The sequence below is a fragment of the Eleutherodactylus coqui genome, chromosome 1 (genome assembly GCF_035609145.1).
Source record: "Eleutherodactylus coqui strain aEleCoq1 chromosome 1, aEleCoq1.hap1, whole genome shotgun sequence".
Classification (NCBI taxonomy): domain Eukaryota; kingdom Metazoa; phylum Chordata; class Amphibia; order Anura; family Eleutherodactylidae; genus Eleutherodactylus; species Eleutherodactylus coqui.
This window is the reverse complement of record NC_089837.1, coordinates 253870694-253888118: the sequence shown is the minus strand read 5'-3', so window position 1 is coordinate 253888118 and position 17425 is coordinate 253870694. Positions and strand designations below refer to the sequence as shown.

At 40.3% G+C, this 17425-nt stretch overlaps 1 protein-coding gene across 1 annotated transcript in view; it reads right to left on the bottom strand.

Moving 5' to 3' along the window:
- Nucleotides 1-17425, bottom strand: part of ASCC3 (activating signal cointegrator 1 complex subunit 3) — a 677124-nt gene that overhangs the window by 109766 nt on the left and 549933 nt on the right. Inside the window, exons 31-34 of the mRNA XM_066608127.1 lie at nt 11829-11966; nt 11629-11749; nt 10837-10969; nt 5559-5684 (exon numbers count right to left, since the gene is read on the bottom strand). Of these exons, the coding sequence (XP_066464224.1) occupies nt 5559-5684; nt 10837-10969; nt 11629-11749; nt 11829-11966 (518 nt within the window). The remainder of the gene's footprint in view (nt 1-5558; nt 5685-10836; nt 10970-11628; nt 11750-11828; nt 11967-17425) is intronic.

The window sequence follows — 17425 nt, the reverse complement described above, 5'->3', positions numbered from 1 at the left end:
TTCATAAATGTAGTTATTAAAATCCTTAATAGGGTAACATAGAATTATAAATATGATATGAGATTAACAGGTGGCAGATATATAAAAACAAAGAACATCAATAAATAGCATAAAAACATGGGAAGTTAGATGCAATGTTTCTTATGTGCGCCTGTGTTCTCCCTTGGAATATTGCAGCAATAATCAGCCCGCATCGCAGGCATCCACTTTCCTTCATACTATTTTTAATTGCACATATGTCCTGGTGAAATAGGTGATACGTCACTGCATCTGTCAGTCAGTTTTGTTAACTGAGGCCCATGGTTTTAATGGTCAATATACTGTAAGAAAATGGTACATCCTACTTTCTTATGATGTCTATAACTTCATTATATTGCCTAACAGAAAATTTTAACACCTTGGATATAGGTAAGAACACTAATGTTTACACAGTAAAATATACCCGTGTAACACAGTGTCCTCCTTAGTAAGTGATGGAACAAGGGATCTCCCTTTATCTTCTACTTTTAGATGTATAGCTGAGAATTTAGACTAAATCAGCTTTCTAAAAACATGGAGCTCCCTACCTTTATCTGCAAATGGGAGAATAAACCTTATTAATATAATAGGCTTCCCTAGCTTCTCTATAATTTAGTGCATATTGATGTTATAATACAGCAGCAATTCTTTATCACAGTAAATTCAATATTATCAGCTTTCATTTGGGGAAATTTGAGAATACAATTAGTAATAGAATCATTGCAGCGCCCTAAAGAGATGGCGAGAATGGCACTGCCTGATTATAAATGATATAAGAGGTCAAATGCGATACTTAAAAACACTAGGTATTGGATGGACCCGTAACAAACGCAGAACAATACCTGATGTACTACTCATCTTCTACTTTGTTGTGGACAGTTCTGGAAAATCACAGATTATATTCTAAATACTTATTACCAATTTATAAATTGGCCATCCAAATATGGGATCTTGCCACACAAGTACTATTCTTGTGTATTTTCCATCACAATTAATTACATGACAATTTACTGGATATCTCCCAGTACCTTACGGCCCTTCTTCAGCACCCTCATTGGCCCTTCACATGGAATACTGAAACTGTATCAGCCAAAATGTACTTGAAATACGCTTCTATCAAAAGAAAAGATGCGTTTGTGTATGCGTTTTTCCTAAGTAATGGACCATTAGCGAGGACTGTGGGACCTTGGTCATACACATATGAAGGATAACCCTTTGAACATTTCATCTTGGTTAATACATGGAATATATAGAATAAGAATATCTTGTAGAAAAAGATTTCTGCAGAACAGTTCATCTTACAGTATCTTTCCCAAATTGTCAGACACCCAGGCTGAGGAAAACAATGTACTTACACTACAGCTCATTCACTTCAATACACCACAAATAAGGCAAATAAACATGCCTTATACTCATTTAGATTGTTTACAAATAAATTGAGCCATGATTTTTTTTCTCATCAAGTATCCACCTTTAAGCAGTGATCACAGTACTTGTTTGCCTAAATAAACCCACATTCATCTAGCTTCTTTTATTCATTTCTGAAAAGTGGACAATTTGGGTGGTGGATTAAAATTAATGAGCTGTAGTGTACATTAAGTTATCAGCTCTACAAGACTACACGACAAGTAAATGATTTTTACCTAAGAAGCCCATCATGTAGTGACTTAATGGAATCGCTGTTATAGAGCTCTCCTCCTGTGCACCTCATTAGAGACTATTCCACAAGTAGCGCTTTGACATTCCTATAGATGCCGCCACCTGCCAGCAGCCACACCCTCCAAATCAGATGCTCAATTACACACTTAAGAATCCATTTCACAGACAATAGTGCACTGTGGTTCAACAGATTTGGATAATAATAAACAAAGCAGGGAGAGCAAACAGGGATCTGTCACTTTGAGATTCTAAACAATGTTACTTTAATCCCCTTGTTAGAGGCGAAGCATAGAGAGCACTAGACTTGTAACCCTTAGATGCCTGTTAAGAAAGTCAATGATATGTCTCTTCCTTTTTATATCATGTAAACTCATAATGTAAGCATCTTTACCAAAGTTTACATTATATGTGGGACCTTTGCTCAGCCGACTAAACGATTGTGGTGATGCTAGGTGTTTAAAGAACAATATGAACATGCCACAAGTTGAGTGCTAGTTTATTCATTTTATAAGAAGCAGCAGTGTTATAATTTATTTTATTATTCGCAACTTGCAGTTTCTGGCATTACTTTATTAATCCCTTAATGACCACCAATATATCTTTTTATGGCAGCCATTAAGGGGCTTTATTCCTATTAGAAACCCGGAGCAAGTCTCCTTTGCTGGAGGGAACGGGTGCTCAGCTCTTAGATGACAGTCAGGAACATGCTATAACACCAAAGACTGAAGAGACCTCCTATTCCTGCTATTTAACTCTTTCCATGCCACAGTGAGTGCGATCGAGCATGTAAAAGGCAGACAGAGGGAGGGTGCTCCCTCTATCACCCATTGGACCGTTGTGATGTGACTGCAGGGTCCAGATGGGTTGCTATATGTTACCAAAAATGTTGCCATAAATACAAGTTGTCCCACAAAAAAAGAAGTCCTCATATGGCTATGTGATGGAAAAATTTTAAAGTTATGTCTCTAGGAATGCAACGATGAAAGACTGAAAAATTAGAAACCCCTTAAAGCCACGGGGCGTTAACTGTAAATCCTGGGTTCCTGGTACTTAACGCAATAGGAGGTAAAGTTACACCCTGGGGATAGCGCGAGATTAGAAGAGACGCCGCGCTATCCGGCTTTCACCCATAGCTGGCCTTCCCCTGCAACAGCTGGGGTGCATCGGGGCAGCGATGTAGATTGTGGTAAGTAAAGGGTTTACACAGGGAACGCACTCCCTCTGTGACGTCATCGGGCTCTGTAATCGCGGAGAGCCCGACAGCTTGCCATGGCAACAGGACGCCAGATACACGCATCCTGCACTGCCAGTGCCTATGATCACTGTATCATATAATATCATAGCGATCAGACCAGTGTCAAAATAAAAAAATGTATTAAACATTTTTTGTGCTATTTTCCCCCTATTAGTATATAAAAAAAATAAAATCCCACATATTTGGTATCATCATATCCGTAACAACTCGCACAACAAATTGAACACACTTTTTAACCTGCACGGCTAAAAGCGTAAGAAAAACCTCTAAAGAAACTGGGACATAATGATGATTATTTTCATTTTGCCTCCTAAAAAAGCAATGTAAGTGATCAAAAAAGCCGTATGTACCCCAAAATGGTACCCATAAAATCTACATCTCGTTACGCAAAAGAAAAAAACAAAAACAAGCCCTCACAAAGCTCTGTGCATGAAAAACAAAAAAGCTTTAGGACATAGAGTGCAGCGATTTAGAAAACCAAATAATTTCCAAGAGAAGGGTTTTTATTGCGGAAAAGTGGAAAAAAAAAACTATATAAAATAAGAATTTTGGTATCGTTGTAATTGTACCGACCAGCAGAAAAATGTAGTGTGTCATTTTAACACTGTAAAAAAAACCCACAAAAATCTATGGCAGAATTGATGCGTTTTCTCTCCCTGCGATCATAAAAAAAAAATAAAAGCCTTACAATATATAGTCCATGCACCCAAAAAAATTGCACCAATAAAAACTACAGTTCAGGACGCAAAAAACAAGCCCTTATGCAGCAATGTTGACAGAAAAATACAAAAGTTATGGCTTTCGAACAGTGGAGATGAAAATCCGAAGAAATCGTTGCGCCCTCAACGCCAAAATAGACCATGTCGTTAAGGTGCAAACAGACTTTGTCATTAAGTGGTTAATGAACCAAACTATGTGTATTTTGCATGTTTCTTTAAAGAGGTTGTCTCGCGAAAGCAAGTGGGGTTAAGTACTTCTGTATGGCCATATTAATGCACTTTGTAATATACATCGTGCATTAAATATGAGCCACACAGAAGTTATTCACTTACCTTCCCTGCGCTGGCGTCCCCGTCTCCATGGCTCCATCTAATTTCAGCGTCTAATCTCCCGATTAGACGCGCTTGCGCAGAAGGGTCTTCTCCCATCCGTTCGGCCCGGCACGAGCGGCATTCTGGCTCCGCCCCCGTCACGTGTGCCGATTACAGCCAATCAGGAGGCTGGAATCGGCACGTGTGATGGGGCGGAGCTACGCGATGACGCGTAGAAGGGGGCGAAGCCAGAATGCCGCTCGTGCCGGGCCGAACAGATGGGAGAAGACCCTTCTGCGCAAGCGCGTCTAATCGGGAGATTAGACGCTGAAATTAGACGGAGCCATGGAGACGGGGACGCCAGCGCAGGGAAGGTAAGTGAATAACTTCTGTATGGCTCATATTTAATGCACGATGTATATTACAAAGTGCATTAATATGGCCATACAGAAGTACTTAACCCCACTTGCTTTCGCGAGACAACCCCTTTAATGTCATCGCTTTGCTTCCATTTTGGTCTTTTTTTAGATGTTAAACAGTGAGACTACAGGATAGCATGTTTTGTTATCCATCTTTTAATCAGTTCATTTGTTTGTGATCTCTGTGCAGAGGATAAGACAAAAATGAATAGCAACAAGCAGATAAAAAAGCCGTGTGCAAGGACACACGGTCTCAGTAGCTCCACATGCAGGCACATAGTACTCTGTAAGGTGTAGTATTATACAGTTAGCCTCACTTCGGTGCAGTGAGTTAAATTGTGACAACTGAAGAATGCCAAGAATGCCACCACATTTTTTTGCATGCAAAGAAAAATATTCTTATTATGGAATATGAGGCATAGAGGGACAAAGTTATAATACAGGCACTTACATGTGACTTAATACTTTTTAATTACAGATACAAGAATAAAAATTACTAATAAAAAAATGAGTAACAAATCAAATGGTATTTTCCCACAAAAAAATACATTTATTATGATGCTCCTGCTGGTTGGAAACTTACCAGTGTTGTAACTGTCTACAAGAAGGGTAGTAGATAAAAAACTGGTAACTACAGGCCATTTAACTTTTGTAATAGCAAAACTCATGGAAACCATTTGGACCTTAAACTGCATGACTTTACTAATTGGTGGATGAAAGTGGTGCAAATAAAAAAAAAAGTATTAAAAAAAAAATAATAATACATAAAAATACATGACTTTAGTATTACTGCATTTGTATTGACCCATAGAATATAGTTAATATGTCATTTTTGCTGCATCGTGAGCACCTGAAAAGCATCCCAAAAATGTGTAAAAAAATAAAAGAAAATCTATACTCACCTCTCTGCAGCTGCCGGGACTCAGGCGAGTCCAGCAGGTTCTTCTCCTGCAAAGTTTCACATCATCTCCCCACTGGCATTTTCTACTTATGAACCTTAAAGTATTTTGATTGTGAAGTAACAGACTCATAACTACATCTAATTACTAAAGAACCACCTTTCATTTATAAAACAATTGATGATAAAGACTGCACAAAGTAGAAATTTACAGACCAAAACTTTCAAAATGAAAGCCCTAATGTTCTAGAAGTATAACTAATTCAAAAATATATTACCTTGGGTTCATCAAAAGTCGACGAAAGAAATAAGTCCATGTGATGTAATCCATCGCATCCTGTTTTGATGTAATTGTTCCAGCTGCAATCTCTGCATTTAAATGGTCTGATAGGACTTCCAGCAGACTAAGAAAAAAAAAAAGATATACACTAAACATCATAGGGTGCAAGTAAAAAGCAAAGGACATAGTCTGCTATAACACATATAGCCACTTTTTAAACATAATTAATAATATTGGGAACTTGCATTCTATATTTAACAAGGAAGCTTTTAAGTATCCTAATACTCTACAAGTCCTTATCTTCACATATCCTCCATCTCCCGCAATGTTAGGGCAATGGGAACTCCAAGAAAAAGAGCTATGATTTTTTTCACAAAGATGCACACACAAACCCCATATAATATGCTTATAGGAAACTAATCTTATCCCAGTAACCAAAACTTTTTAAAACAAATCCTAGATCTAATGGTCCAGACATACATGCCACATTGCATATTCTGGAGAAGGATCCCTTATTATACATAATTCTATTAGATCGGAGTCTGAACAAATTTGTAAAGACCCAGAAGGTAGATATATTTTCATAGTGGCCAAGATTAGTAGTGCCATCTAAGTACTGTTATGTATTTGTAACCTAACACCTGCCTCTCTAATTAAAGGGGTTGTCCCGCGCCGAAACGGTTTTTTTTTTTTATTCAATAGGCCCCCCGTTCGGCGCGAGACAAACCCAAGGGATGGGTTAAAAAAAAAAAAAAAAGGTTTAGTACTTACCCGAATCCCCGCGCTGCGGCGACTTCTTACTTACCTTACCAAGATGGCTGCCGGGATCTTCACCCACGATGCACCGCGGGTCTTCTCCCATGGTGCACCGTGGGCTCTGTGCGGTTCATTGCCAATTCCAGCCTCCTGATTGGCTGGAATCGGCACACGTGACGGGGCGGAGCTACGAGGACCAGCTCTCTGGCACGAGCGGCCCCATTCACCAGGGAGAAGACCGGACTGTGCAAGCGCGTCTAATCGGGCGATTAGACGCTGAAATTAGACGGCACCATGGCGACGGGGACGCTAGCAACGGAGCAGGTAAGTGAATAACTTCTGTATGGCTCATAATTAATGCACGATGTACATTACAAAGTGCATTAATATGGCCATACAGAAGTGTATAACCCCACTTGCTATCGCGGGACAACCCCTTTAATGTAGCAGAAGAAATCTCATTTACTACTCTATATCCAGATGCGGCCAGCAAATGTATGGGAGACCTAAATTTACTTATGAACCCTATATTAGATTGATTTGGAGGAGCCCTCCAAACTCCTACCCCTAATACAACTACCTGATTAGCTGTCATGGTGGTCGAAGTGGGTTGGATAAATCTATGGCGAGTATGTCATCCTAACACTCGTAAATTCTTCTGACATACACCTCACAAACACACCAAGGTACACCTGTATGGTTAAGCTATATATAAATCTAATTTAAATAAGCCTACAGGCTTTTTTCTGCACCACACTTTGACCCCTTTGCCTGATCTTTGGTTGACAATTTTGGTGTCATTAGATTAGTTACATCCTCACCACTGCCGTAAAATTCTAAAATTGAGTTTGGTAGATCAAGTGACCTCTGGGGGCAGAAGCCCAAAGTTCCTATATTACGTTTATGGGCACATGCCTGGGGACAGTGAACCGTTGCTAAGTGAGCGCGAGTGGGTGGTACTGAAGCAGATGGGCCAGTACTGAATGACAGCGGCTAGTGCTGACTGGGAGCGGCTAGTGCTGACGGGCAGTACTCCACGAGAGTGGGTGGTGCTGAAGCATAGTGGGCAGTGCTACACTGTAGCAAGCCGTACTGAAGGGAGAGCAGGGCGGCGCTGAAAGAGAGCAGGCGGCGCAGAAGGGACAGTGGGTGAGGCTAAAGGGACAGCAGGCAGCGCTGAAGGAGAGTGGGCGGTGCTGAAGGGACGGGGAGGGGGCTGAAGGAGAGTGGGAGGTGCTGAAGGGATAAAGGGGGGTGCTGAAGGGACAGCGGGCGGCGCTGAAGGAGAGTGGGTGGTGCTACAGTGGAGCGAGTAGTGCTGAAGGATCAGCAGGGCGGTGCTGCAGGGACAATGGGCAGCGCTGAAGGAGAGCAGGTTGTGCTACATGGGAGCGAGTGGTGCTGAAGGGGAGTGTGCGATGGCTGTGATTGGTTCATCCTTTCAATGCAGAGCTGGATAACCAATCACAGTTATTGTGTGATGGAAGTGGCATTTATGAATTGGCTGAGCCACCACTCATAAATCCCGCTCAATTGTGGAGACAGAAGACAAAGAGAGCAAACAGAAATGACAGGCAGAGAAAAGACAGATGCAGACAAAGAGAAAGAGACACGCAAACACAGCGAGACACACAGAGGCAGACACAGCCAGAGATACAGGCACAGAAACAGAGAAGAGAGAGGCAGAGAAAGAGAGACTGAGGCAGAAAAAGATGGACACAGGTAGAGACAGAAAAACAGGCAAAGAAACACAAAAAACATTTTCCAAACCTTGTAAAAGTATTGGCACCCCTATGTAATGTACCTAATCTAATTCTCTAACTTCCCGGTGTCGTACAAACATGAAATTTGGCACGACCCTTTCTTAGGTCCTGTAGCAGGTGCAGAGGGTGCTAGATAGGTATTCTGACACCTGAAAAAGGAGAAGTAAGGGTTAACATCTAATGGGTGTAGCAGGAAATGGCTACAAAAGAGCCACTTACTGCCAGAAACAGGGAGACGTTGGCTGAGAGAGCCAGAGAGGCAATGAAGGGAGCTGCAACAGAGACTTGAAGCCTGAGGTCCAGTGCGGACCAGCTGGGTCTGTCACCGTCTGACTGAGGAAGACGCCAGGCCAAGATCCAGACTCCCCAGGAGGGGTTAGTGACAGGACCCTGTGGGTTGTGAACCCTAATGCCTATTTGGACTGTGTATGATTTGTTTGCTATGCTGTGAATAAAGGCTGCCAGGAGCCAGATTTAAAGAAAACGTCTGACTGCTGGAGCCTGTTTTTGTGTGAGGTGGCCATTCCGGTATCAAAAGTGGGCGATCCCGTGGCAAGCAGACCCCAACTTGTCACAGGTCCTAAATAGGAATAGAAAAATTTGTCACAAATCGATTATTCAATGCCAATTGCAAACGTAAGTGCAGCTCTATGTAATGTAACTTCCTGGTGTTGTACAAGCGTGAAATTTGTTTCTTTAGGTCCTAAATGCGGAGAGTGAGAGGGGTGGCACATTCTGCAGAGGGACATCTGTACATGCAGTCTGAGGTGAATCTAACGCTCTTCTATGTGAATACATAATTTATTCCTCAGTTTCTCGGAAGTAACCACAACTTCATAAAATTTTCAGTGCCAACAACACGCAAACAACTGTATCAAATTAACTCAGGTGAAGGCGGGTATATCAGCTAGTATCACTAGATACAGGAAGATGTATATAGTGATATAGACCATGCTGTGTAACCTGGATATCTCCTGTATATAATTATATATGTACAGCTGGAATAAGTTATACATCTCCCAGTATATAGTGATATGGACCATGCCTGTATACCCTAGGTATCTCCTGTATATAATTATATACATATACAGCTGGTATAATTTATGCATCTCCTGTATATAATGATATGGACCATGCTGATATAACCTGGGTATCTCCTGTATATAATTATATATGTACAGCTGGTATAAGTTATACATCTCCTGTATATAGTGATATAAAAAAAGCACAGTAAAAATAATTTTGGCAGACAAGGAAAAAAAGGGGCCATAAAACCACTACATAGGTGAAATCACTAAAAAGTGTCCGGTCCTTTAGAAACTAAACACTCTGGTCTTTAAGGGGTTAATACAGTAAATTCCTTATTGTCTTTTATATAGGGGAAACTCCACCCATAGAATTCGAATTTAAATACTCCAACATCCTACAGACTTAGCAGTTATGGCCTTACCAGAATTCACATTATATTATCTAGTGGGACAGTTATGTTATTTAAAACATTGGTTATCGAATGATCCTCTACCTAATGCCGAACAAATGATAAACTATTCTTTCTCCACCCTCCCCTAGACAGTGTTAGAAAATCAAAGATTATATTATAAATAGCATCTATCATTACATAAACTAGCCATTCATATATGGGATTTAGCCAAATGAGTGACAAGATATCAAGAACCTCCTTCTGAACCCCCTTGTGGAGTAATAGTGGCCTTTCCTATCTTTTTAATTTCCCGACTTTGAATACATGGGGTGACAACACTATCACATCTTTTTATTCAAGGTACATTTATCATATGCAACAGACGTATGATATACCCCGATCAGACTTTTACAGGTTTCTACCGCATGCTATAAATATTGAATATCCATAGCCTTATCCATCCATTTCTTCTAACCCTTTAATTGGGATTTTATGCACACAGGGACCCAAAGGATTGATCTTTCATTTATTTACTTATTTAATGAGATCTAGATTCTCAATTGTACAGCAAGAGATAGAAGATAAATGGAGAACCTTTTTTCCCTCTCTTAGGAATGAAGACTTGACTAATGCATTGGAATCTCATGTGTTAGTATCCCCAGCTGCAAATAATAAACGCATTCAACTTTACATATTGAATCAATGTTACCTTACCCCTACTAAACTATATTATATGGGAATATGTTCCACTTCTAAAAGCCAAAGATGTTTTACATCTGATTATGATTTTTTTCATCCAATGTGGAACTTCAACTCGATTCAAAATTTCAAAGGTTCTGATGGACGCATGGTGGCCTTGTTGTGGCCTGTCAGCTTATGTGTCTTGAACCAAAATGCAAAACGAACACCCGTATTAGTATCAGCAGTATTTTTTGCATGTAGTTTGCTATAGACGTTAGGGTAGCCCAGGATGTCAGCCTGTGTGACCCATTGTGGTGATACAAGGCGATCCACTGCTTTGCCAGTAGGGTATGCAATCCTGCATGGTGTGGCACACTTATCTATGGCTGGCATCCTTGGTATCAGTTCACATGTGCACACTATGTTTGCTTGCAGTCACCCCTTCTCCAGTCTGGGCTGGGATGAGTTGAGTGACTGCACATTAGTCTGCATAGCTCCTCCATATTGAAGTCTGGCACTCGACCCTCTACTAGGGTTTATGGTGAGAAATTATAAATTCCCAGCACGTGCTATAATAACCTCAACACAAAAGTTGAAAAACAAATAATGTTTGGTTAAAATAAAGAAGTGTGAATGCATTACATCACTGTTTTTACCTAGATTCAACAGGGAATGGTTCATAAAGGAACTTCTTGTAGAAATCCTTTTTTATGTCATGGACTAGGATCACAGCTTTGCCTTGGTCATCAAACTGAGGTCTACCAGCTCGTCCCATCATCTGCAGTACATCTAACAATGCAATAGACAAATTGTAAACATGATTGTGACTTATGTTAAAAAAGACTGTACAATTAATAGATACTATACAACTAAACACACATCGGTGGAATAAATCAATGTTCATTTTAGCTGTAATTTGTGATGAGCGGAGGTTATGCTGGCAATATGCGTCAAAGGGCCACTCCAGCAAAAACACATTTTTCCATCACTGCTCCTACCACATGATTGCCGGCCACACTATGGACGTCTCCTATGTATATTGCAGTCACTTCCATGCAGTTCAGCCCTCTGTCTGATACATAACAAGAATCTGAACGATATTGTCCTGTGTAAAAGGACCACTAGTCTTATTACTGGAGAGGACTTTTCCTTAAAGTTTTACTGGTATGGGGATTTTGTATTGTTACTGATTTTCATACAAACACCAAGAGGTTTTGAAAATACATGCGTATAGTGCTTTCTTGTTGTCTGGATTATTAAGAGGGCATGGAGAATTTCAGATCTGCACAAATAATGTAGCATACATAAACAACAGTTACTCACTAGTTTATTGTAAGGGCACATAGTAAATTGATCAGATATTTAAATGTCAATAAGCAAGTGTTCTACAGCAATATTACATGATCGGTATTATGTGTGAATCTGCAGAAATGTGCCATTGACAGTACCTGTGATAGGATAATCCACATATCTTCTTGTTTTACCATCATAGAATTCAGTTCCCTTCACAATCACCAGGTGAGCAGGAAAATTAACACCCCATGCCAATGTACTTGTAGCAATAAGAACCTGGATGATTTGGAAAGACATAGTCAAATAAAATATGATTTTCATGTCAATTACATGCTAATCTCAAGGAACAACATACTTGGATTTTGCAGTTAACAAACAGCTCCTCCACTGTTTTACGATCCCTTTCATGTAGGCCGGCATGGTGCATTCCAATTCCAAAGGCAAGTGTCAGCTTCAAGTTAGAATCCCTCAGCGTGGCAATGATGTCATTCATCTGTGCCAAATACAGGAAAAGTGAGCAGAGGATTAGACTGTGCTACCAGAAATGAACTGACACAATAAGGTTTATTCACAACCATAACATTCTCATCTTACCAAACTCTTCAAGTGATCTCTAAACACACAGAACGATTAAAAAGAGTGGAAATACAAGTTTAAAAAAACACTGTGTTGATAAAAAGGCAATGAAACATTGTGAAACAAGGGCTTCTTAATTCTATTCTTACAACAGATATGACAGATCTATTTTCTAATAGATAACATATGGGTTTGTTAGGTTTCCATTTTTCAATACCAGGCAGAATAGTTCCACAGACTCTAGACCAGCGCTCGTCAGGAGCAATGGAAACTTAAAGGAGAACAGAACCATGACACCAGCATGCTTGAAGTCTTAAGGTGCATTTACCCATACAGATGATCTTGAAAAATTCATTAGAAACTGACAGTTTTGAGTGATCATTTTGCTTTGCATAGGCACTAATGGGTTAAATCAGCCATTTAGTACTTCATTGCATGTATTTAGAAAGTAGCGGGTGGTCTGTTCTCCAAATACATCACTATTATTCTCCAGCGAGACAGCGGCTGTTAACAGCTGTCAAAGGATGTTATCAGCGGTGATCAGCGCTGCTTGTGGAGAACACAGCGTCCGGTCCCTCTTATCTTATGGTACTGAGGGGCGAGGATTTCAAGCGGACTTGAAGTCAGCGATAGATGAAAAGTGCACGGTAACAGCACGATGGGCACACATTTATACAAAATGATGGCTTTTGAGAGAATTTTGAGCAATTTTCATTGTGTGTAAAAGGGCCTTCAGTCTGACAATGTAATCTTTATACAAATGTTATACCTAGTGTACTGTTTGCTCTTGAAAATGCATTTAAAAATGTTCACAGAAAAAATGCCAAAATAATAATAATAAACTTTATTTGTATAGCGCCAGCATATTCCGCAAAACACTTAAGCATGTTACCACTTGTATATCCTTTTTCTGAAATGCAGTTATATGAGACCTTATACTTCCATAAGCACTGTAAATACATAGCTCTGTGTAAAAGCAGACCATTTTCCCCCTAAAATCAATGACCAGCACATATGTCAGGCAGGATCAGAAAGGACGTGAATAGAATCCATCCTGCAGTTACTATTACTTTGCTGTAAGTGGAGAAGTTATGGTATTGACAGACACAACTCATCTATCTGATTGTTCCAGTCTTGCACGTAGCAGAGGTGAGAGCTATATTCATTCAGAATTGACTCAAAGTGTTTCAGATGACTTTTCAGAATAAGCTGTTGTGTGTGTACATGAGGAGTAACACTCTATCTGGCCATTACAAGGCTTGTATAGCTTTTTTTCTACCAGTTTTTCACAAGCTTCAATTTTCTCTAATTCTCAGTTTCCCCTTAACTAGTTGGTGGAGACTAGCTGCTATGATGTAAAGTTCTAGTGGCTCTACTTCTTGGAACTGGGACACGGTAAGGAGAGAAAGAATTCTGGCGTATTCACAGCTACTATATTTTATGGTACTCTATACCTTTATACGCACAGCAGTTACTCTAAATATACTGTATGCAGAATAAAGTACCATTCAGCTGCCATTACACGATATCCTCCTTACTACATTATACGTAGAGTCTATGTGCATCCTTACACATTTATTTTTATCAGTGTAGGTGTACGACACCTTGCATTTTGTGGGCAAGGTCTAATTTTAATGGAATCCGTTTTGGGTACACAGAAAGTATTGAATAACTTTTATTAATTTTTTGCAGGGGGGGGATGAAAAAAATCTAAATTTTACCATTGTTTTTTCAGATTTAATTTTAATGCCGTTCCACATGAGATATAAATATTATGTTAACATCCTTCTACAGGCACTATGATTTACAGTATATAGATTCTAATATGTTTTGCCACTGTTGCACAATTTTAAAACTTTGTTTTTTTTTTCATTGCAGAAAGATTTTTTTTGTGGTGCCATATTCCAAAGGCTTAGCATTTTTATTTTTCCATCGACATGCAATTTGTAGTTTTTATTGGTACTATGGTAATATATGAGATATATAAAACTTTTTTTCCTTCCTGTTTTTGGAAAGCAAAACAAAAAGTGGTTATTTTGGTAGTTTTTTTAAAAGTATTTTTTTAAATTTACAGTGGATACTTCAAAAAACAAGTGGGAACCTCTCATTCTGATCTATTGGCCACAGTGGACAACACTGTAACAGGCCATACACTTCTGATATAGGAAACTAGACCTAACCGTACAGATTGATAACTTAGAAAGCATAGGATCTAGAAATGAGTGAATATACTCGTTTCGAGTAATTACTCGATCGAGTACCGCAATTTTCGAGTACTTCCAAACTCGGGTGAAAAGATTCGGGGGGCGGCGTGGCGGAGCGGGGGGTAGCAGCGGGGAACAAGGGGGAGCCCTCTCTCTCTCCCTCTCCCCCCCACTCCCCGCTGCAACCCCCCACTCACCCACGGCGCCCCCTGAATCTTTTCACCCGAGTACGGAAGTACTCGAAAAGCGCGGCGCTTGGGCGAAAAAGGGGCGTGGCCGAGTAGGTTCGCTCATCTCTAATAGGATCCAAAAATCAATAGGACAGTATCTTGGGTGCAAACTAAACTTTACTTTATTTCTCCACAGTGCAAATAATGTGAAATTTAGTTTGCAGCCAAGACACTGTCGTTATAAATTTAGGATTTTCTATACCCGAGAGTTTCAGGTATTATGGACTGTGCATTTTTCCCCTCTGCTCTCTGCTGGCCCGGAGTGCTGCTGACACACTGTTGATTTTGTTTAGAGAACAGAGGATGTCGTATCATCAGAGTGAATGGCAACCAGGTTAGACCCACTGCAACACACAGTAACATTTCAATCTTGAATCGACCCACAAACAACTCTATTGAATCTAAGAGGACCCACAGAACTGCAGGCCAATGACAGCAGTAGGTGAAGGCCAAGGGATGTCTTATATAGGTCCAATTCTTTAATATTAAAGAGAACATTCTGAAAAACAGCCTGGGAGAAAGGCCCATCTAGACTTCCAGATGCAGAAGTTAAACTATTTCCAACCCCCCACAAATCAGATATTGATAACCTATCCTGAGAATGGGCCATCAATTTCAAAAGGTTGGAAAACCCCTTTAACCCCTTAGTGACCAAGCCTGTTTGCTCTTTAATGACCAGGCCAAATTTTGGAAATCTGACATGTGTCACTTTAACATGGAAAAACCCTGTAAAGGTTTTGCATATCCAAGTGATTCTGACATTGTTTTTTTCGCCACATATTGTACTTCATTTAGGCAGTAAAAATAGACTGATAGAATTTGTGTATATTTAATAAAAGCGTAAAAATTGGGAAAAGTTTAAAGAAATCGTCATTTAATCACATATCCAACTGCAATCTCTCAAATATGTGCAAACATAATATAGAAATTTGTGATAAGATATATATTTCCATTTGTTTACTTTATTCTGGAAGTACATTTGGAAAACTTTGGTTTTTTTTAACCATACAGGAGACATACAAATTTAACACTGATTATCAATATTTTCAGAAACATTTTGTTTTCCTGCACCAAGCCAAGATTGGAAAGGCTCATAGGTGTCACAATGATAGATACCCCCACAAATGGCACTATTTTAAAAACTACATCCCTTAATGTATTCAGTAAGTGGTGTCAGGAGTAATTTGACCCCACAGTTTCTTTTCAGGAATTAATGCAATTTAGAGAAGAAAAAATAACATTTCATATTTTTGCAAATATGTCATTTAAAAGACAGGATTTTTTTCTGTTGTGCACATGAATATGAGGATTTGCACCCAAACTGGATACCGCCATTCGTCCTGTGTTCAGAAACATACCCATTGTGGCCCTAATCTTCTGTCCATATGTACAATGGTGCCTAAACCGAAAGGTGGCTTTCAGAACAAACATTTTGCTTGAAGGTGTTTTAGGCCCCATCGCCCACTTTTAGAGCCCTTGAGCTGCCCAAATGATGGAGAACCCCTACAGATTACCCTATTTTGAAAACTGGACCCCTAACAAATTCATCTAGGGGTGTACTGTGTATTTTGACTCCTCCGTTTTTGAATGAATTGAAGCAAAGCAGAACAAAAAAAATTACAATTAACATTTTTTTGGCAATTGTGTCATTTTAAAAATATTTTTGTACAGCACACAAATGAATGAAGACTTTCACCCGAAAATGGATACCCCCGTTTGTCCCGTGTTCAGAGACATACCCATTACGACCCTAATCTTCTGTCTGGATGCACAACGGGGCCCAAACTAAACTGAGTATCAAACAGTTTTTTAACTTTTACGTAATCGCCATTATCCACTGAATAACGGCTCACAGCAGCCCTCGGTTACCTTTAGTAGCCAGGAGGAAGGAGATTTTAAATTTCCTATGCCCTCCCCAGCTTCTGCACTTGCCTCCGCCATTTTGGCATCAGGCGCATACGCCAAAGCTAGGGGCCATGGGTAAGGATTAGAGATGAGCGAGCACCAAAATGCTCGAGTGCTCGTTACTCGAGTCGAACTTTCAGTGATGCTCGAGAGTTCGTTTCGAGTAACGAACCCCATTGAAGTCAATGGGCGACTCGAGCATTTTTGTATATGACTGGTGCTCCGCTAAGGTTTTCATTTGTGAAAATCTTAGCAAATCACCAAAGTCATGTAAAAAACACAGAAATGGATAGAGCAGGCGAGGAGCAACATGCAGCGCTGCATTTCGGGCTCCGAGGTCTCACTATTAAGCCACAATAGTGGCAAGAGTGAGACCCCCCCCCCCCATTGTCAGCATAACGATCGTTCTCCTCTGCCACAGCTGTAACAGCTGTGGCAGAGAAGAACGATGTTAGCCCATTGAATTCAATGGAGCCGGCAATACAGCCGGCTCCATTGAAAGCAATGGGCTGCCAGCGAGCGCGGGATGAATTTTCGGGAAGGGCTTAAAAATATAAGCCCTTACCTGAAAAAGAAAGATTTTAGTGTAAAAAAGAATAAAAATGCAGGCATTCTCTTCAATGGAGCCGCTGCTGCTGCCGGCGACTCCATTGAAGACAATGGTCCGCTAGCACACCTGAATTCTTTTCCAGGGAAGGGCTTTACATATAAGCCATTCCCTGGAAATGAATTAAAAGTGATTTAAAAAACAAAAAAAATAGATACTCACCTCCCTTCAGCTGCCGGGGCACAGCCGCGTCTTCTCCTGCTGTCCCCTGCACTGTGGTGCTGAACTGCTGTCATTCAGCTGAGAGCTGTACTGAGCCAATCAGAGGCAGCATTCACTCACCCATTCATGAATTCATGAATGGCTGTGAGTGAGATGTGCCTCTGATTGGTCAGGCTGTGACCAATCAGAGGCAGCTCATTCAGCAGGCGGGGATTTTAAATCCCCAGCTGCTGAATACTACTCACAGCTGTTCAGGAGAACTGCCAGC